The 22533-nt window shown below is 40.3% G+C and overlaps 2 protein-coding genes across 4 annotated transcripts in view; one reads left to right on the plus strand and one right to left on the minus strand.

Moving 5' to 3' along the window:
- The first annotated feature begins 163 nt into the window (after positions 1-163).
- NDUFB2 (NADH:ubiquinone oxidoreductase subunit B2) lies at positions 164-14357 on the plus strand. Of its 2 annotated transcripts, XM_029233181.1 has the most exons (5): positions 164-311; positions 5057-5201; positions 6651-6749; positions 9370-9376; positions 12393-14357. In XM_029233181.1, the coding sequence occupies exons 1-3, from the start codon at positions 223-225 to the stop codon at positions 6723-6725; spliced, it is 309 nt and encodes a 102-aa protein (XP_029089014.1). In that variant the 5' UTR covers positions 164-222; the 3' UTR covers positions 6726-6749; positions 9370-9376; positions 12393-14357. The 2 variants fall into 2 exon arrangements, with proteins under 2 accessions (XP_029089014.1, XP_029089013.1); XM_029233180.1 differs by lacking the exon at positions 12393-14357 and having other exon boundaries at positions 9370-9448.
- A 214-nt stretch (positions 14358-14571) lies between these two features.
- Positions 14572-22533, minus strand: part of BRAF (B-Raf proto-oncogene, serine/threonine kinase) — a 159476-nt gene continuing 151514 nt past the window's right edge. Inside the window, exon 19 of one of the 2 annotated variants that reach the window (XM_029233176.1) lies at positions 14572-19086. In XM_029233176.1, coding sequence (XP_029089009.1) covers positions 18989-19086 — 98 coding nt within the window. In that variant the 3' untranslated portion in view covers positions 14572-18988. Of the gene's footprint in view, positions 21269-22533 lie in introns of both variants that reach the window. The other variant, XM_029233178.1, reaches the window with a different exon arrangement.

Genomic DNA, 22533 nt, shown 5'->3' on the forward strand with positions numbered 1-22533 from the left:
CGTGCGGAGGGCGAGCTCAGCTAGCGACCCCACGGTCCTCACAGCTGGGAAGGGCTTCCGACGCTAATTTGAGGCAGGAACTCCTCCTTCCCCGCCCGCCTCCGTACTTCCCCCTCCGGGAGATGGGCGGGGCGACGCCACTGACGTCACTGGGAGGGGCGCCAAAGGAAGTGACGTGAGCGGCGGTGCGGCCTGGGGACTGCTGACCGAACGTGGGCTGGCATGTCGGCTTTGACGCGTCTAGCGCCTTTAGCGCGCGTTGGAGGCCACTTCTTCAGGGGCGTACGCGCGCGGGCGACTGGAGTCCGTCAGTGAGTATTGCCTGCGGTGGGGGCTTCGCCTGCATCTAACGAAAAGTGCCAGTCTTCTGGGCGCCCTCACCTTGACGCCGAGCTCCACGGGCAGATCCGGGTCTGCAGCGACCTCCACCCCGAGGCATGCTGGGACTCGTAGGCTGACGGCGTGACCCAGGGGCCCGGGAGAGGGGGGACGTGGGGCGGGGAGCTCTGCTCGCTCGGCAGGTTGAAGTGTGTTTCGGGCGGGCCCTGCCCCAGCGGGAGCCTGCCCTCGGGAAGTTGACAGTTGAACGTGGAGACGGCTGGAGCTAATCTGGAAGCGAGAGCAGGAGTTGGGGAGGCGAGGGCGTTGCCGGTGTAGTTTGAAGCGTCAAGTTCGAGGCAAGGTGAGACAGGAGACCTTGGGACGTAGGGAAGGAATGGTAGAGAGTCCTTATTCCTGGCTCAGGGGTTTCGAACGCAGGCGATAATCGGTCGTTGAGAGGTTTTAATCAGACGCCATGCGGCCAGATTTTAATTCTGAAAAATTACTGTGGTTGCAGACTAGAGGATTAGTTCTTTAAGGCACGGGCGTGGAGGCAATCACCCGTAGAGGGTGCCGAAGGGTGGGAAGAGAAGAGAGCCAAAAGTAAATGCTTGGGCAATATCGGAATTTTTCGTTTTTTAAAGTATTTTTTTGAGCAGTTTTAAGTTCACATAAAAATTGAGTGGAAGGTACCGAGATTTCCCATAAATCCCCAGACCCACACGTGCATAGCTTTCTGCATAATCAACATCCCCAACCTGAGCGGTACATTTGTTACAGTTGACGAGCCTACACTGACATATTATTATCACCCAAAGTCCCATACTATAGAGTTCACCTTTGCAACACCAGAATTTAAAGAGTGAGCAAAAGCAGAGTCACCCATGATGTAGCCCAAGAAACCGGCTGGAGAGCATAGTGCTGGGATGCCAGGGGAGGGCACGTCTACCAAAAAGGAGTTGGTAGTGCAGAGAGGTTCAGTAAGAGCAGGACTGAAAATAGTACATTGGATTTCTCCAAGTAATGGGCCAGGCCCCTTACACCATGATCTACACTTTACCAAGAGGCAGTGCAGAATAGTGGTTAAAAGCAGGATTCAGCCCCCAAAGTGCCTCTGTTCAAATCTCATCTCTGCCACACTTTTGCTATATGGCTTGGAAAAGTTTCATGATCTTTTAATAACTGAGTTTTCTCACCCACATAATGGGGATAATAATGTTGACTTCCAGGTAAGTAAATGAATAACAAATCTCTAAAATGTTTTAAGAGGGCTGCTGGTGCCTACTAAGGATCATACAAGTATTGTTTAACTGAGACCAGGAAAATTAAAGGGAGTGACTTGCCTAAAGCCATGTGTCTATTAAGGATATGGAGCTGGGACAGGTGTGGGGTGGCGAGAAGGAAAAGGCATGTGTGACCTGAGCAAGGACAGAGATGGAGAGCCACCAACAATAGCCCTTGACCTGCATGGGAAGAGTAGGGGGTGTTCCTCTTCACTGAGGTCTTGGTACTTCGTAACACACCGTATTTCACAGTATGTGAATACTTAAGTCAGTAGGTTTTCTGGAGAGTCTTTCTAGGTGCTGGGGATAGAGCAGAATACAGGAAAGATAATGGAGCTTACATTCTGGAGAGAGGACACAACAAGTAGAAAAGAACATGTTTAGGTACTCTTAAGTGGCATGAAGGAAAACGGGATTAATCTAGAGAGTGTCTGGGTTTGGTGGGTGGGTCATTACACCTAGGATGATGTGGGAATGCAGGCCTGAAGGTTTGATTTGAACTAAGACCTAAGTGATGAGTAGTCAGCCATGCAAAAATGCCAGGAAGAGCTTCTCAGACGAAGGAGACAGCAAGTGAAAAGGTTCTGAGTGCTGATAATGGGCAAGCAAGCTGGTGAGGGGACAGTGGTAGAGAGACAAGCAGGGCCCCGATTAGGGTGGGCCTTGTAGGACGAGGCCTTATTCTAAGAATGATGGCAGGCTGTTGGAGGCTTTAAGCAGGAAAGTAATATGATCTGGTTTATGTTTTATTTTTTTACACTTTTTAATTGCATTTTATTTTTCTTTTTTGAATTTATTTTTTATACAGCAGGTTCTTATTAGTTATCTATTTTATACATATTAGTGTATATATGTCAATCCCAATCTCCCAATTCATCCTCGGTTTATGTTTTAAAAAGGTAACTTTAACGGAGCGTTATGGTGCTTGCTTTTTTTTTTTTTTTTAAACTTGACACTTAAAAATCCTGGGTTGAAACAGCCATTATTTCTTTGGATATTGTTTCTTCCCCATTCTGTTTTCTTCTTATAGGACACGAATTAGGCATATGTTGGGTTTTCTCATCCTTCTAACCTCTTTTCATATTTTTTAGCTGTGTCTAATCCTGGCTTTAATCCTTTTTATTTCAAATGATTACATTTTATTTCTAGAAATTCTGTTGTTTCAAACTTGATCTTTATAGTTTCTTGTTCCTTGCTCTTAATTTCAAACTTTTATTTAAAAATAACGTGTTTTCTGTATTATAAATTGTAATTATCCATTTTTCAAGTCTTGTATATTTGATACTGCTGTCTGTTGTTTTGCTGATTCTCACTCATAGTGTCTTATTTCCTTGTAATTTTTGACTGTGAGCTTTTCCTGGAACTTTTATCTGTCAGAATTCTTTGAGGTCTTGCTTCTCAAGGGTTCAGAGAATCCAATACCACTTTAAAATCTTGGGCTGAGGTTCTCTTGGACCATAATGTCCAAAACCCAGGTAGTGTGAATTTGGGTGCACCACCTGAGGACTGGCTACTGGTAACAAATTCCTGTTCCCTTCTTCATGGCAGGTTTATGTCCCATTCACTCTTACATCATGGGGCTGCAGCTTTCTTCAGGGGTCTAGTAATTAGACTTCTCATCTTGGGTGGGCCCCAGGCTTCTCCTGTCTCCCACAGCTGTCCAGGTAGAGGGTCACAGAGTCTGGGGAACAGCAGAAACCCTCAGGGCAAAGGCCAGCTTCAGTGCTCATGTAGTTTCCAGGTCTTGTTTTAACTTGGGTTTTGCCCTTGGTAGATTCCTTTCTTTTGTGTCTGGTCAATGATTTATTAAAAATTAAAAAAAAAATCTCAACTACTATTGTAGTTGTTTCAATTTGGAGGGTTGTTCAGCTTGTCTAGTTTGTCATAGTGCAGTTAACAACCTGTCTTGGAACATAACATTAGATGTTTGTGGAATCTTTATATTCCTTAATCATGGCAGTTGTTATGTCATGCATTCCTTTTCTCTAATTGCAGTGTTTCAAATTTTGTTCAAAAAGATTTCCACCATGCAGTCAGTGATCCACTTATTTCAAGTCATAGTTAAAACATGTCACTCTAGCAGTAATTAAATGTGGAGAGTTTCTGGGAATGGGTTTAAACTATAATTCTCAAATCTTATTTTAAATGAGTTTAACTGATGGGTACTTATTACTAGGCTATATCCAAAACCTATCAAAGAGGAAGCCTGTTGTTACAATATATTGAATTCCCACCCCCATGGTTTATTTATATAATGTAGTATCTATATGCAGATAGATCCTGAATAGTACTGTTAAATATAATTGGCATACAGAAACAGTATGATAAATTCAGGGTGTAAAGCAGTGATGCTTGACGGAAACTTTTTTTTACTTATTTATTTTTATTTTTGGCTGCGTTGGGTCTTCGTTGCTGCGCTGGGCTTCCTCTAGTTGTGGCGCATGGGGGCTACTCTTCATTACAGTGTGCAGGCTTCTCACTGCGGTGGCTCCTTTTGTTGCAGAGCACGGGCTCTAGGCGCACGGGCTTCAGTAGTTGTGGCACGTGGGCTCAGTCGTAGTGGCTTGTGGTCTCTAGAGCGCAGGCTCAGTAGTTGTGGTGCATGGGCTTAGTTGCTCTGTGGCATGTGGTATCTTCCCAGACCAGGGTTCGAACCTGTGTCCCCCTGCATTGGCAGGCGGATTCTTAACCACTGCACCACCAGGGAAGTCCCTCTCTTTAAATTTTCTATATCCATTTGTATGTAATAGCATACATATAGCTGCTGAATAGGACTTGAAAGTAGCCCCATTAAGTACAAATTGTATTATTTGAATTAGATTCAACCTGTGATAATTACAGTCCAACTGAATAACATGAGGATAGCTCATATGGATCATATTCCTCACCTTGTCAACAGTAAATGAAAACACAAAAACCAGAAAGGCTTGTTCAAACTTACTGTTTAAGACTCTTTGCTTTGCTCAGTGCTTTTGGCTTATTAAAAAGGGTCTGCTGAGTCCTCTTTTCCATAAAGTGGTCTTTTAATAAAGATTGTAATAGAGCAGAGACATAATTTGCCTTTGAAATAGATGGCTAACCAGACAAAATAAATTTGATTTGTTTTTCTGGATAAGCTAGTGACTTACTACTACAGGTTTATGATTCCTTAATCAAAACCCTTGGGGCCAGTACCCCATAATCAGCACATTCAGATTTCTGGTGTAAACTACATGAATATTCACTAAATGAAAATCATAATTAGCCTCTTGTCAATTCAGGCCAGTTTTTGCTGCTGTACAAGTTTAAAGCAACTTCTGAAAAAGGAGTATTTCGAGGGACTGTGGAGCATTGCCATTCTGTATTTCGTGGAGATGAGAACGGTTCAGTTTCTGGCTGTAACTCAAAGTTTTGGATGAGTTCATACTTTGAAGATATAGCAAGCTGCTTAACATTTTCGTTTTGTCACGTAGTGCTGGTGGAGGTGTGCATATCGAGCCCCAGTACAGGCAGTTTCCCCAGCTGACCAGATCCCAGGTGATCAAGGCAGAGTTCTTCAGTGCAACCATGTGGTTCTGGATTCTCTGGCGCTTTTGGCATGACTCAGATGCCGTGCTGGTAAGTGCAGGAGAAGAATTCTTGTCCTTCTTTGGGTGCGGGGAGGGAAGATCTCTTAATAGCTTACCTTGTTTCTTTTGTCTCTTTGTAGACTGTTTTTCAACCTGGATGTATCTCTTCACATTGTCCTTATGTATATGCAGGAATCCTTTTATTTTATGAAACATATTGTCTCTGACCTTTTCCACTCAAGGATGTATATTACATGTAGGTGGCCCATGTCTTACGGTTTCTGTTTGGTGGCCATATTTGGAAGGGAGACTATAGAAGCTAATTCTCTTACTTTCCAAGCTAGGGTAGGGGTTCATCAGCAGGTTAAGTTTCACAGTTAAGTGCCTTTAAATGATAAATGTTATTTAGTCTGTCCAGAGGCCCAAGGCAGCCAAGGTTGAGGTGGGATGGATGTGGGCTAATTTCCCTCAGGAGGGAAGTTAGTTACTGGTGACTTTCTAACATGTCATTGGCCTCAAAAGGAGCTTTTAATCACATTTGCACAGATGCTATTCTCTAGGAAATTACACCTTGAAGCCGTTGAAATCCATGCTTATTGATCCAGAATACTTTGAATTTTAGTAAATTTGGGGTTTTTTTTAGGATAGGGAAAAATCTTAAATTTATACAGTGAGTTCTAGAAGCATCAGGTTGATCAATATCCCACTTCTCTTACAATTTCTCTGTGCCCTTGTCACCCAGTAAGGAGCTGCATGGTGTCTGTGGCAGCACATAGACACCTTTATCTCACTGTAGGTCAGCTGTCAGGATTATTGTGTGGCTGTCTGGCATGAGATAATGATGCAGCCGAATATGCCCTAGATCAGGACACACAAGGGATGCTTCCAAATCTCCCAGCAGGAATGACAGGACGGTTTGAGACCTTATGTTTTGTCAGGGATTCAAGAGATTGTTGTGACATGGGGTATCTTTGCAATCTGTTGTCTCCGTACCGCCCGTGCTCCGTCACAAACACATACTCAAATGCTGGCTGAGGCCAGTAGCTCCAAAATGGCCAGGCTTTAAAAATTCAGGCCATAGCTCATTTTGAATAGATTGAAGAATAGCTGGACCATCAGATAGTTGAAGGAAAATTTGTTCCTGTGGTATGTCGAGGATTTTTTTTTTTTTTTGTGGTATGTGGGCCTCTCACTGTTGTGGCCTCTCCCGCTGCGGAGCACAGGCTCCGGACACGCAGGCTTAGCGGCCATGGCTCACGGGCCTAGCCGCTCCGCGGCATATGGGATCTTCCTGGACCGGGGCACGAACCGCTGTCCCCTGCATTGGCAGGCGGACTCTCAACCAGTGCTCCACCAGGGAAGCCCAAGGATTTTTTTTTTTTTAATCACATTTTTTTCAACATTTCTTTTAAAATGTAACCAGTTGTATGGAGTGTAGATTCTTTTAGTTGCGTGAAGTATAGATTCATGTACTTTGTTTTTAATTGGTTGTCATTAGGGCCACTTTCCATATCCAGATCCTTCCCAGTGGACGGATGAAGAATTAGGTATCCTTCCTGATGATGAAGACTGAAAATGTAGACTCAACTCTTTCCAAGTGAGTATACTCCAAGTTTCTTTTTAAAGTTATATTTAACTTTTGTCAGTAAACATGTTTTGACTTTGCACCTATCATGGTCTCAAAGAAACAGTGTATTTTATAACAGCATGAAGAACAATTAACACATCATGTCTAATTTCTGTCTTTGGTATTTTCACATTCGCTGTCATTCTGCCCCCTTTTCCCCATACACACTTTCAGTCTCATCTTCCTTTTCATGTTTAAAAAAATTATTTTTTCCTAAGCTATGTTACAGTTTAGGGTCCCATTTATCTATCTATTGATCAAAGACTTTTTTTTAATTTTTTTGCGGTACGCGGGCCTCTCACTGCTGTGGCCTCTCCCGTTGTGGAGCACAGGCTCCGGACGCGCAGGCTCAGCGGCCATGGCTCACGGGCCCAGCCGCTCCACGGTATGTGGGATCCTCCCGGACCGGGGCACGAACCCGCGTCCCCTGCATCGGCAGGCGGACTCTCAACCACTGCGCCACCAGGGAAGCCCGATCAAAGACTTTTTAAGCACCAACAATGCACAGGGCTTAAAGTGATGGACAAGATAGATACAGAGCTCGTTTGTAGTTGCAAAAAAAGTACAGTGTTCTACCTTCAGCTTTTTAATGGAAAATTCGAGCATATGGGAATGTTACAATATGGAATGGCATGGAATTAACTCTTTAAACAGTAAAAGGTTGTGGCCCTTTCATTTTCCAAATCAGGAAGTCAGAGAGAGTTTTTCTTTCAAAAGGAAGATACTAGGAGGAGTTCCTTTCCCCACAAATCCCTCACGGATTAAGACTCATTTAAATATTCTCATTTAATATGATTTTAAATTAATCACTGCATGGATAATAGACCTAAAAATAAAACCCAAACTCTTAAAGCTTCTAAAAGAAAGTACAAGAGAGTATCTTCATAATCCTAAGGCACACAAAAGCACTGATGTAAAAAAAACTTGATAAATTTGATTTAGCCTAATCAAAAATTTCTGCTATCAAAAGATACCATTAAGGAAATAAATATACAAGCCACTAATTGGGAAAAAATACAGCTATATCCAACAAAGGGCTTGTATCCAGTATATGTAAAGAACCTCTATAATCAACAAAAATTAGATGAACAACCCAACTGAAAAATGGGCAAAGGCCTTGAGCAGATACTTCACAAAAGAAGATATATGAATGGCCAGTAATCATATGAAAAAAGGCCCTTATATCATTAATCACCAGGGAAATGCAAATTAAAACTACAGCAAGATATCATTTGTACCCACTAGAAAGACTGGCAACTTTAAATGCTGATGACAGTATGGAGCAGCTGGAGTATTTGCCAGTAAGAATGTAATAAGGTACAACAATTCTGTAGAATTATTTGGCAGTTTCTAATGAAGTTAAACACGTATATCCTAGGATTCAACGATTTTATTCCTAGGCATTTAGTCAAGGGAAATGAAAATAATATGGCCATCCGTACAGAATTTCTCATAGCAATTTTTTTCTTAGTATCTCCAAACTAGACCTAATTGTACATCAGTGAGAGAATGGATAAACATATTACAGTATATTCTTTCAATTAAGTAATAATTCAGCAATTAAAAATAACAAGTTACCGGGCTTCCCTGGTGGCGCAGTGGTTGGGAGTCCGCCTGCCGATGCAGGGGACGTGGGTTCGTGGGTTCCGGGAGGATCCCACATGCTGCGGAGCGGCTGGGCCCGTGAGCCATGGCCGCTGAGCCTGTGCTCCGCAACGGGAGAGGCCGTGACAGTGAGAGGCCCACGTACCGCAAAAAAACCCAAAAAAACCAAAAAACAAGTTACAAGACAGTCATTTAGGTAAATCTCAAAATCATCATATTAAGCAAAAAGTGAGTCACTTAAAAGTACTAATAACGAATGATTCCATTTGTATGAAGTCTGCAAACTGGTGATACTCATCTATAGAGGTAGAGTTGGGGGTTGGGTTTACGTGGGTACATACAGTTGTCAGAATTCGTTGAACTAGACCTTTAATATCTGTGCATTTTATCTTTAATTACACCACAATAAAAATGTAAAACAAAAAAATTAACCATTGCACATTAATAATTGCCATCATTCAAAATACCTTGGAAATTGTTTTAAAGGATAGGAAGCATTAAGAGACAGTTAAGTGTTCCCATTAAATCATACTACTAGTATTGCTATTATTTTAATTCGAAGGAGCTTATTGACACGAAAATCACAGCAGTTTTGTGTATATGGGGGCAGGTGGTGGTGGGGCAAACAGTGAAGCTGTTTTATAGCTCGTTTCCTGTCGCTGGCTTTCCTATGGACAAGAGTCCTTACCAGGCCTTACAAGGTCCTTACCAGGCCTCTTGTTTCCCTAGTGTTAACGGCTCTGCCAGCACTAGCCTCTTCCTATTTTCTTCCATATTTTCCAGTATTCCTGTACATAGTCATTAACATTTTAATGGCTAGACTGTAAACCCTTTGAGAAATCTGCAAGGTGATTTGACTCTTCTGCAAGGCTACTCACATGACTGATGCTCAATGAATGCTTGAATAACTGAATGAACAAGAATGATGGATTTGAATTATTGAAAATAAAAGTTCTTAAAGCTTTTCACTTTTGTTTCCTTGCAGGAGCCAGGTGAGAATTTCAAGAAGTTACAGACATCATATTGTATATTAAGTTGTAAATTAAAGTTTTGGTCAAGAATGAGGAACTGAGTTATGGATATTTCTGGTAATGACAACCACCCTTTATGGATTATTTCCTGTGCTCCCAACTGCTGTGCTAACTGGTTATAGCCCTTTTGGTGGGTCTTCTTGGGTACCCCATGGTGTCGATAGATAAGCCTTAGTGCCATTTATCAGTGAGGACATCGAGGTTCAAGGAAATGAAGTAACTTGCTTAGGGTCACACACTGATGAGTGATGACATTAGGTCTGACCCCACGCTTAACTACAGTGCCATACTGCCTACCTCCTTAGCTGATGTCTTAGTCGTATGTACACTGACAGTTTATGTGAAACTCTTGCCATTTCTCTACTGCTAGTGTATTCTTGCCCAAGTATACAGAGGTTAGAAGTCGGTGTGGTCCATCTGTTGTGTTTATGTCTCTCTTGTGGGCTGGGCATTGTGTTGAGTCACCATTTGTGGAACTCTTAAGACACACGTCTAACTAGGAATTCTTAGGGACCAGAGGAATGTGAGATAAGGGTGAAATAGGATGATGTAGTTTTTCAAAAATTTGTTTCAAAAGTATTTTTCAACCTTCTGTAGCATCACAATTCTGAGAGGAGGTAGGACAGAATTTTCTTCTATCTACAGATAAAAATATGCAGTAGAGGGGCTTCCCTGGTGGCGCAGTGGTTGAGAGTCCGCCTGCCGATGCAGGGGACACGGGTTCGTGCCCCGGTCCGGGAAGATCCCACGTGCCGCGGAGCGGCTGGGCCCGTGAGCCATGGCCGCTGAGCCTGCGCGTCCGGAGCCTGTGCTCCGCAACGGGAGAGGCCACAACAGTGAGAGGCCCGCGTACCGCAAAAAAAAAAAAAAATGCAGTAGAGTAGCTTAATGACTTGCCCAGAAGCAAAACTATTCGTATTTTTAATTTAGGTTTTTGACCACCTAGGTGTTGGGAATACCATGCTAAACAAGACAGATGAGAACGTAGATTTTAGGAAGGGCAGACAAGTAGGTAAGTGAGATTTACTAATTGCTGTGAAGGAAATAACATTGGGTGCTAGAGATGGTTGATGCTGATCTTTTTGGTGGGCGGGGAAGACATCTGAGCTGAAACCTGAACAAGTAGCAGGAACCAGTTGTGCGGGGTCTGAAGGAAGAGTGCCCCAGGGACAAGGAATAGCGAGAACCAAGGTCTAGGGAGGGACCAAGGTCACCATGTTTAAGGGACAGAAAGTCCAGTGGGGTTCCAGCAGGGGAGGAGAGGGTGGGACTAGATGAGATAATAGGTCATGGTTGCAGGTTTAGATTTTATGTTAAATGCAGTGAGAAAGCTTCTGACAGGCTCTAGGCAGGGGGTGGTCCAATTCGAGTTCCTAGTTCTTAGGTTTTTCACACCCCCTCTTTGGTTCTCCCTAGGTGTTAGAGTGGGCATAATGGCAACAAAAGCTAAGTGGAACAGTTTCACCCTCCCCGCTGCCAGCTCCAGCAGTCCTGAGCCTGTTGCACAGGGTGTCTGAGGCTCTCCTTGGTTTTCTGTTTACTTACCTGTGTAGGAGTGTGCTGTCTCACCTGATAAATATTTATGGTCTTTTTAAAAGACCATTAGATCTCTGTGTACTTTTTAGGTTTCATTTGTTTGTTGTTCTCCACTGCCGCTACCCCCTGCCACCCCCGCCCCGATCAGATTGATGAAAGTTGTTTCGGGAAGGAATACAATCTGTAACAGTGAACTCAAGTAGGATAATCCCATTAGCTTTTTCCCTTAGAAATCAATCAGAGTTCCTTGACTTGAATTAAAAGATAACTTTAAAACTAGCAGTCTTCTAAAGTTGGCCAGTGTGGCCTCCACATGCTGGATCCTCTTTTCCATACCTGGGCTGTGAAATCAGTTTGCACTGATATAGAAATTGTCCCGGCCCAAGGAATAGGCCTCCACCCTCCTCATATTCTTTCCATTTTATAGATGAGTAAGTTGAGCTGTAGATAGGTAACTTGCCCAAGCTACAAGTTAAGAGAACTGAGGTTCAAATCCTGGTTGTCTGGCTGTAGGTCTGAGTGAGGTAGATGGTGTAAAGCTTTTTGATCATGACCTACCTACTCTAAGAAATAATTTTACATTGTGACCTAGTGTGTGTGTGTATGTATACATACGTACATAAATAATACAAAAGTTTTATGAAAACTTATGTTACATTTTCTTTTATATTCTATTCTACATTTTAAAAAATGGTTGAGACTGATTTTACTACCCACTAATGGGTTTCAATCTGCAATTTGAAAAACTGGCACAGTGCTTGAGGAACTCAGGCTCTGGAGCCAAACTTGCTTGGTCTGACTCATAGTTCTACCATTTATTTACTTGCTGTGAGTTTGGGCAGACTACTTATTTGAACTGTGCCTCAATATCCTCATTTGTAAAATGGATTAAATGGATTAAATGAGTTAGCACATAAAGCCCTCAGAACTACATCTGGCATGAAGGAATGGAAGCAACTATTATTTCTAGACCATTGGGTCTAAGCTAAGTTTATAGTGACCCTTGAATCCTGGTTTGATTTTTATAGAAAAGCCTCCATATGGAGATAAACTGTAAACATTATTTCAGCAGATGCAGTACCACCCTTCTCCTCTGCCTAAAGCAAGACAGACATTTAGGATGACCTTTTCTTCCTTCCTATTGAGTAGCTAAAAGTACATTCTAAGTCAGTTTTAGTGTGTAGCCTGGTAGACGGACAGATGTACCTTCATAAATGGAAAGGTAGGCAGTGAAAGAATTATTGATGGCAACAGAATATTAAGTGTCAAATTTTAACACATAAATTTGTAAGTTTACTAAGTTTCCTATGGAAACTTGAGTGTAAACACCACAATTGATTACCTAATAAAGTTATGAGACCAGGGAGGTACTGTGTAAGGAACACCTGTTGTGCATGTTCTGGGAAGGTACAGAAGTCATCTTGGTTCCACTTGCTTCTAGAACTATTCTGTAGAAGAGGCTGACCCGGGTACCTTTTGCCACCAATCTCATCAGGAGCTTCAGCAGGACATCAGTGTACAGTGGAGGAAACAGGAGCTGCCTGAGCTGGTACTGACCTGCCTGAGCAACTGGGCCTTTACCTTTTATCACCTGCATGAGCAGTGGGCTTGCTTGCCTGGAGAAGACAGAAGGAGCAAGTGGAATACACCTGGCACAATATCCATTTCTAGCTACAAACTCAATGTCACTCAATTTCACTATAACCATCATCACAACCACAACAAAATTTTATACATACAGTATATATAAAATGCATAGTAGTGATCTTGGAAACAAAAGTCATGACTGAGTCCTGGCTACGTGAGACTGGGGAAGTCATCCCTGGGGATTCATATTCAGTAGCTGATGAGGGGACCATGACATCTTTAAGGCTGAACCATATAAACTTTTTTTTGGCCGTGCCTCGCAGCTTGTGGGATCTTAGTTCCCCAACCAGGGATTGAACCTGGGCCCCCTGCAATGGAAGTGCAAAGTCCTAACCACTGGACTGCTAGGGAAGTCCCTAAACCATGTAATCTTTAAGAACTCTTTTGGCTCTAACATTTTACGAATCTAGGAGAACTACACAGCCCAGACAGTAGGCCCAATTACTACAGCCCCTGATAAAATTTCAGAAGAGCTAGTATGGTAGGGTTCTTTATAATAGAATTTTATCACAATAATTAAAGGATTCATAATTCTGGACTAAATTTTAAGGAAAACTTATAGAATAATGCACTAAGAAATGAATCCACAATTACCCTACTGTAATCATGTATGAAGGTTATTTAAAAATGAGTTTCTGTAATTATTACAGAATTACATTTTTCAGATGAGAAAACTGCAGTTCAGAGAAAATACTTGTCTCAACAGCATTTTATGATTTGCTGGAGAGGCATGAAGACCAGAAACCAGATTCCTCAAATATGTACCATCTTGAAGACTTTTCTGTTTATATTTTTCTCAGACATAGGGTTTCCAGGTAAAGTCTTAAAATTGTTTACCTCTCTTCTGGAAACTGCCTGGTAATATGACACAGCCTTGATGATATTCTAGGTGTCTTTCAAGCTTTATGAAATCAAATGCATAAAATCAACTCATGGGGGAAGGTAGCCAGCATTAAAAAAAAAAAAAAGAAGTGTAAAACAGGAGTGCATAGTTTCAAATACATGTATTTGTGTGTACTGTGTTCCTATAGAAAATGTATTACTGGAAGTTGTGTCAAAAAAGTTTGAAAGATACCAAAGTTCAGAAAATGGAACTTCTACAGACTACTACTTAAACGACTCTATTACAGCACACACTTCATTTGAGCCACTGGAGGGGAACAGTCAGATCACAGCATCATAAAATGCTTGAGAATAATCACCAACACCAGACAAAAAACTCTGTGCTACAAAAGTATAGCCGGTGCAATGTACTAGGTATTCATCTTGACAATTTACTTTTAAAATATTTCTCATAAATACCTCTGCCCACCAAGCGGTAACTGGAAACAATGTACACTTCTTAGTTCCTCCACTGCCTGATAGAACTGACCGTCAAAAGCCCTACTTCCATTATTGAATGTGACAGTGCTAGAAAAATGATCTTGATAAAGACTTCTCCATGCAGTCAATCTTTATTATAGCAGTATTCGCATATTCACATCAAGTACATAGAACTTTTTTGCCTTTTATATAGTACAGAGTTTTTAAATAACTTTACACAGAAATAAATTTCTTCAATCTGAATTTCAGCTATCTTTTTTTTTTAATTCTCCATGCTTTCTATCCAAACTGAACAATATTTTCCATTGTACAAATTTACATGAGAAAAACTCCAAAATACAAGTGAAAGGACCTGAGCAGGAAAGAGAACCCAAAGTATCAAGAAGCGGGGATGGGGAAGAATTGAAAAAAAAAAAATTCAAGCAAACACTGAGGATTAAGGGACAAGAGGGAAACATCATCCGTTTGACTGAAAATAAATGTCTTTTTTTATGAATTGAAAAATAAGCTTTAAAAATAGTTACTCCTTTGTAATTTTCGCAAAGCAGGTATAGAGAGGTCTGTGGACAATTAAAAAGTCCCCATCTTTTCACTGGGCACACCCCAGACTCCATGAGAACCTTTTCAATGCTTGAGCGGAACTGAAGTGAACTAAACCCAAACCTCTGGCAGCAAGAGAGGAGAGGAATGTGAATGTGAATCGCCATAAGGTTTGGAGTAAACCAGGGGCCATTAACTCACTGCAGTTAAAACATGAAGGATTTCCCTTTCCCCTCTCTTACAGAAGAATTGTCCTCAAACTGAGAAATAAGTGAAAGGCGGGGGGGGGGGGTGGGGCGCGGATTTCCTTTTTCTTGGTCCAAACCAAAGAGCAATCATAACTACTAAATAGAATTCAAAGGGACATATGTTAAACAGTTAATTTCAATCTCCTCATAGTTGTACACTCCTATTTTAGAAGAAACAGCAATTGCTGAGTGAGGAAAGGGTCAGAGTGCACAACAAATGAATGAGCTATGTCACTGTGATAGAGTCCTTCAAATCAGGCGATATGAAGGCCAAGCCGAGACTATAACCTGTGGCATGGCCAAAGGAAACACACAGGACCCAACAAAGGCGTTTTCAAACGAAGGAGGGAAAATTTACAGCATACACACACATACACACCCCTGGATGTAAACTAACATAACATGAAGATAAATAAGACATAAAGGTTAGCCATTTATGTTGGTAATTAACATGAATAAAAAGGCATTATATGTTTACATAGCTGGTTTTAATCAGCTACAGAACACAGGCAAATGTATTAGGAAGGAATGATTTTTTTAAAAACCCGTTCACAGCTTAGAATAAAAAGCACACTTATTGCACTCTTACATTTTATTTCAGGTAATTATAGTTTATTTCCCACCCTCACATCAATTCTTCCCTACCCCTAGACTTACTCCCATACCCTCCCCCCTCCCATTTTGGTCCATTTTGTCTACACCTGTGCCTAGACTGTGAGCTTTGTTGCTTATGCTAGTCTGACGTTTCCTCTTATGTAACACATACTCCACCAAAACACAAGTGGGTTAAAAAAAGCTTAACACACAAATGTAACACAATAATTCTCAAAACAAAACCAACTTACTAAGCAACTTACTCATAAGCCCTATCTCCACTCCTGTAAACAGAACACTTCCTCTGCTCTACCTCTTCAGTGAATTTCATGCCCGATTCACATAGATTCTGTGATGAGAACCAGCCACTCGCGGGTGCTGGACAATGTGCTCAGCCTGCCAGAAGCAGATGGTCTGCACAAATCTTTTTTTTTTATGCTAACATGAATAAACATATTTTAGTTCTTTGTTTTCAAAGAGTACTTCAACCTACAGAATTCTTAAGAAAAAAAAGCATCACAAAAAAACCCAGATACACTCACTGGCTGTGTCCTCATGCACAACTGGTTATATCATTGTAATTAGTCAAAACTGCTAAATAAAATTAAACATTTTAATGAAACTGATTTAGTAATAAGACTAAGTTAACAGTTGGGTAAAGGGGGTCAAAAGGTTAAAAAAAAAGTATTACAAGAACAACAGCTGAAATTGTGGATACTGAAATAAATGATACACTCAATCAATTTTTTGAGGTAGAGACTAACCACCCCTAAGCGTTCTAAAATAAACCACTGTTACCTTAATTTAAGATTTTAGGACTTATATTTCTGTCCTCTTCTACATTAAAAACACCTGATAGAAACTGTTAATTGCCACAACTGGCAAAATTTAGGACTGAAATTCAATTTAAATGTTTTCCCAAACAGAAGTGAAAATTGATTATCTTCAAACAACAAAACAAAGCTTACTCTCTAGTGTACTAATAAAACAAAAATCTTACCAGTATTTTCAATTTACCAGAGCTAGCAACATGGAATACGAACGAGTACACTGGCCACTTCATTCTCCTCTGGGGGCCAATATACAATCAGGCAGAGATGCTACTGCACCCTTTGGGTGCTCAACAACCTATGGGCATTAGTAATACTCCTTAGTGAAACGTCTAGAGAACTTGCTGAAGCCTTTCTTGGGGGTGGCAAGGAATCAAGATACTAGAAGCACACCATGGAGTGTGTCCAGTTCACACCCGCCAGCCTTATGTCCCCTCATAGAGGAGCCCTTGGAGATTCCACCTGGCCCCCAGAGCACCTTGAACAGCATTAGCAAGACAGTCCCACTTAATTTGCAAACAAATCCTGAGAGGCAAGTTTATATTTCAAACTCTGGAAAATCAGTGTCTAGGTTGGCAGCAGTACCATGGGAACTGAGAAAATCAAATTCTGTCCTATATGTTAATTTCATCCTTCTCACTAGTTAATACATGACTGCTGCCCAGCATATAGTGACTTCAACCCTAAACTATAGCAATTTCTTAAAATGTCTGTCAAACATTCCTGTTATATAAAAGTTCCATGCTTTGAAGAACCTATGGGAGTAGAAAAAGTTTCTCTAGAAATGTCACTGCATTATGATTTCAACCTATTTGCTCTATGTGATAAATATATCTGACTATACTAGGGATTATGTGCTTTAAAAAAATAATTTTGTTCACTGAAAATTTACCTGTGTGTTTTCTCATTTTTTTAAACATGATTTTGGCTATAAACTCTTTAGTGCATTTATCTTTGCAGTCTAAATTGCACGCTAAAAAATATTAACACAGCTGAGTTAGACCAGGGTGGCTGCTCTCTTCACAAATCACTGATTTCTGCTAAAATTTTAGCTTTTTTATTGCATCATGAAGGCACAGTAAGATCATTTGGCAAATTGTCAAGGTATTTTTCTAGAGCCTTACCTACACCATCTCAATGTATGACCTGTAAGCTATTTGCTGTTTATACTCACAGTAAACTTTCCATGTCTGGCTATGGTTTTTTTGTTTGTTTTGCTTTTTACTAGTCTAATGGTTGAAATTGCTATTCTCAAAGTGCTGATTTTCTAGCACAAAGAATGCCAATTTGGACAAAGAAGAGAAACTTGCAAAATGGGTCATCATTCTACCCTCTTAACTGGGCAGTCTCTCTACAGGAGCATCTGTGCATGTGATGAAGCTGCGGCTAACTCATTATGAAGATGTACTGTCTTGCTAAGCCTACCAAAAATTAGAATTATATCACTGTTAGTGAAGTGTTACCATTAACTATTTAATTTCATGCAACTGATATAAGGTTAAAAATTCTGAAACGTACCCCTAAAGAGATTCTGGCACCACTTTCAACAACATTCAGATACTCTGAGCTACATTTGTCAGTATTACTGCTTAAATGTATAATGCCCTTTAGGACAAAATGAGAAGGCTCAAATACAAGTACACATAAAAGTTAAAATCTTAAATCATCTTCATGTTCTAGAGCTCCTGACTTTTCATATTTTAAAATAAATAACTATTCATTACCTCATTCTGAGGAGGTAGTTTTAGAAGAGGTCACCTGAACCCTGCAATGTGTTTCAAAGTAAAGCTAAATGAGGTGTGCACAAGGCTGGAGAGGTGAATGTACGAGAGGGGCAGGTGAGATCTGAGGAGGGGTGTGCAGCAGTTCCAAAATTGCCTGATGAGTAAAAGATAACATTGTGTGATAAAGAGCTGTGACCGCACCAAACAAGAATCTAGGAAGTATTTACAAAGTTTCAGGTTGACAGTGTTGAAGTCTTGGATCTTTATTACTAAGTAACTGCTCTTTCTTTTCCAACACTGACATAACACGTATACTAAAGTATATGGGATTTTATCTTCTAGCTTGCCTTAGCATGTCCTACCAGATCGCAAACACAACCAGGGATTGGATGTTAAGGAACCAGAATCTGACAGCGAGACAGAATCTTCTTTTAAGAGTGCACTTAAGTACAAATGATTACAGTGGATTTTCTATTCACAAAATCCCTTTTATAAATTACTTTTTGGTCAATATTATTTCAGTGGTAAAAGTTTAGACCCTAGACTAGTTTAATGGTGAAAAAGTCCATCAGGAATACTACATACTTTAAAACAATCTTTTATGGTTACTCTGAAATTTTTCAGAAGATGTCACCTCTCCTTATCCAAAATAAAATACACTACAGAAGGCACTGCAGCCGCCTTACAGGAAAGACAGATAAGTACAGCCTTACAAGCCTGTCAGTAAAGCAGCCACATAATATCGATACAAACTACTCATAAAGTGCACAGCACAACAAACAAGGAGTTCTTCCCTTGTATTTTCTTAGGAGCTCAAGTCTATCTGTAGTCTAAGCATCAAAAAAAGCATGTAAAACTCAGGGGAAATTCCTTTTCCATGCCATTTGTAAACTAGAGAAAAAGTATTTAATGGAGAAAAGGAAGAAAAGGGAAATGCTAAAATTTTATTTTTTAAGGGCTCTATACAAATCTCTCAAGAATACCCTGAGCCTGGCTTCTGGGCACAGCTTCATTTAAGAAATGAGATTTTTCAAATGAGATAGCAATCTATTCTAAAAAGAAAGGGAAGAAAACACTGTTTATTACCTTGAATTTTGTTTTGAAAACTCCAATGCTAAGCTCCCTCCATAACTAGCTCCTGCGCTGGCTCCTGCCGTGCTCAGGGAGGGAGTCCTGCACTAGAAGCTCCAGCAGGACATGCCTACTGTTCAAGCCCAGCTCTCTCCAATCTAGGAAAAGGTAACACAAGCATGTTCAAAAGCATCTATGGGGACATATTTAAAAAGAAAAATAAACAATGCTTTTAAAAGAGAGGCAGCATTATGCACACAAGATGCTCTTCAAATCAGCACAAATCATTTTCATTCTTGCAATTTCTCAATTTTGTAAGATACTGCTCTGCTCACGAAAGACTAAAGAACACACTGCTTTTCAAACTCGTTAATAACTTCAGGATTATTTCCCATTTTACTGGGACAATCTTTTACAAGTCCATGGAATTTTCAACAGGCCTTCCTCTGAATATAGGTAACGTAGCAAGAAATCATCTAATGACAGTAAGCTTTAGTAGGCTGAAAAATAGCGGGGCAATTTACAATTTGAAAACTTTAAATAATTTCTAATTCCCTGATTTATTTTATAGGTCCTGTCTAATTTCTTTCAGGTCCTTCACTACATAGCTTGGTTGGGCTAGGTATGTTTGATTTACATTCCTAAATCTTGATAACAGAGTCCAGATTCATGACAAGGGGGGTATTTGCCATTAATACATCCAGAGTCACTTTCTTTGCTACTACTGTGATTTATACCACACTTCAGTAAAGGTCAAGGGAAGTTATGACTAGGTTATATTCCCCATTTATAAAGATAAGGAACAAGGTTCTTAATACCACAGCAGTTCTTTCTATAAAAACAACTGATGTTAGGCTTTTCACATCCTCCCTCAGTCCCAATACACCTAAAATTGCTCTATTCTCTGCCTGGGGGACTCGGCTGCCAAAGTTAACCACCTTTTGAAGACCAGGCTTGGGAAAAAAGGAAGGAGGAGAATGAATGGAGACACCACCATTTTTATTTGAGGTTGCATATGCTAGATCAAAGACTAGAAAGAAAATGTAGGATGTAGTGCAGGAGTTAGTTGGAAGAAACAATGAGATATTAGTAAAGATGTTAGTGTGGATCCAGCAAGTACCATTAATTTAAAAATTATAAATATTGGTCATTATGCTAAGACTCCCCATATATTTAGGTAGAGAAAAGGATAATGATCTTTCTTTAAAAGTTGTTTATATAACAAAAATACAATTTTCCAGGATATATAATTCTAGTGGGAAGTATTATTTTATTCCAATTCAATTAAATCTGAAAATTATTTTGTTTTTAATAAAAATAGAAGAAATTCAGAAATTAAAACTTGTACCTTACATTTAAATTACATAAATGTCTCACATTCAAAACTGTTATCAAGCAGTTTTGTAGGCTTTTAATTAGATACAGGCATTTTGTGCCCTGGACAAAGTAGCCACATAAGTACTTGGTGACTGGAAGAGCTTAGGAGGAAGATTTCAATTGTATTTTCCTGAGAACTTGCTACATCGTGGAGAAAAAAAATCCCCAAACACTCGTCTTCATTGCTGGACCCAATGGGAAAAGAAGGCAATGTGCGCCAGAGCTTCCAGTCTGCCCGCCAGGCAGAGCCTGAGTGAGCGAGGAAACAAAGGCCAGGGACCCAGCAGGTCAGGAAAAAGATGCAGCATTCCCTTTTCCTTTACACCAAAACCTACCTCCTCTCTCTCACCCTCCATTTAAATAAAATAGCTTCATTTTGGTAAAAATTTATCAAGGACTGAACATGCACCATACAGGAAGGGCATGCTGCATTTTTGTTCCATCCCTCAGAAATTAACCAGTGGTGGCTAGGGGAAAGAGCTCCACAACAAAATCCCAGAACAGGAAAGAGAACGAGGCTTGGTGATTGCAACTGCCCCATCAGATGATCAGCCACATATTGATCTGGTGGTTAGAAGGGCAAAGTTGACTGGCAGACTTTCCAGAGCAAATCTCCCAAGCTGTAGCAGCAGTTTCTTTCCATCATGCCTGACCAGCAAAAGGTCAGAACTCAGGGTCTCCTCTTTCTTCCTGGGAGTGGGCAGACTTGTATGCACGTGGTATTTGTGTTGAAGAAGAAACACTGGCAGCAGAGAATTCTAGTTCCTAAAACATTCTTCCCTCTTTTGTTGGATGGGAAATTCCATTCTGTTCCACACCAGCTTATGCATTGAAAATTTTTATCTTTAAAAAGAGTTAAGGAACAGAACTGTGTTTTGATGTTAACAAATTGTACGAACACAAGACTTAAATAAGAGTAGATGCTGTCATGATGGTGTGGCTACTTGAAGGCTGCAAATTCTCCTGTAGAGGGAGGACAAGAGCTAATTTTAAAAAAGTTATCTCAAATAACCTAGAGACACAGAAAAGCCTCATGGAAACCTCACTGAAAGGTGACTAGCTATATGTTACAAATCTAGCAACGACATCACTAATTTAAAAGCAAAAAAGGCTGAAACCATGAAAGACGACAACTTATATAGGATATTAAGTCTGTAGATAATTTCCCAGTTGGGTTTTACATGCTATGATTCTAATCAAGCTGAAACAGTTCCAATGAACAAAACTTCTCAGTAACTGACAGTAAAACAGTAAGGCTGATTTGTAGAACACTTTCCACCTATATTATCAACTCATCTTCATTATTATAATGCCACTATTAGGAAGGAAGAAGCAGGAATTACTCTCATTTTGTAAAAGATAAAATTCACAGGTCAAATGCTCTGTCCACATCACACATTTGAATGAAGGAAAGAAAGTTCAGACCTCTCCCATTTGTAGTTCATTTCACCTTTTAAACTTCCAAAAAATTACTTATAGGCACATGTCAATGAACATTATTCTCAGCATAAAAATTTTTTTAACCACAAAGACCCTTTGAGGTACTACACTCTTTTAGCTTACTGAATTTGGGGGCTTCATGCCATTATTTTTCACCTACTATTTTGTCCACAGCTTCTACTTCAAACTAGGGTTCCTCTTATTAAATACACCACAGTTAATTTCTGGGGGTTGGTTGGTAACTGACAGCTATCAGAATTTAGTGAGCCTTAACATCATTTTTCTGTAACATAGCTTCTGATGAGGATCCAAGCAATCACTTATATGAATACACTGTTTAATCGAGGAATAATCTGTTTTCTGATTGCTATTCGATTTCAGCTGGTGTACTAGAGAACACTGGCATGTTCCAACAGACAATGGATTGCTAACGACTGGCTGACTGAACCCTCAGATTGTATGCTGATAATATTAGCAACTACTCGAGTGTCTATTATAGTATACCAGATGCCTCACTCAACACTATACACATTTGCATCTGATCCTCATAATAACTCTATGAAGCAGGTACTATTACTTCTCTTTAATTTACAGAGGAGCAAGCTGGGATTTTGAGTAACTTGCCAGAGATCTCACAGCCAGAAAATGGCAGAGTTGGAATGTAAAGCCAGGTGCTGACTCCAAAGTCCAAGGTCTTAACAATTAACAGACCCCCTAAATGATTTTCAGTAATTAATAATTTGCTTTCCTGTTCTGAATACAACTACTAATTGGACTGCAGACAGCGA

This window comes from Monodon monoceros, unplaced genomic scaffold (assembly GCF_005190385.1).
Source record: "Monodon monoceros isolate NGI ecotype Baffin Bay Population unplaced genomic scaffold, NGI_Narwhal_1 Super_Scaffold_2, whole genome shotgun sequence".
NCBI lineage: Eukaryota > Metazoa > Chordata > Mammalia > Artiodactyla > Monodontidae > Monodon > Monodon monoceros.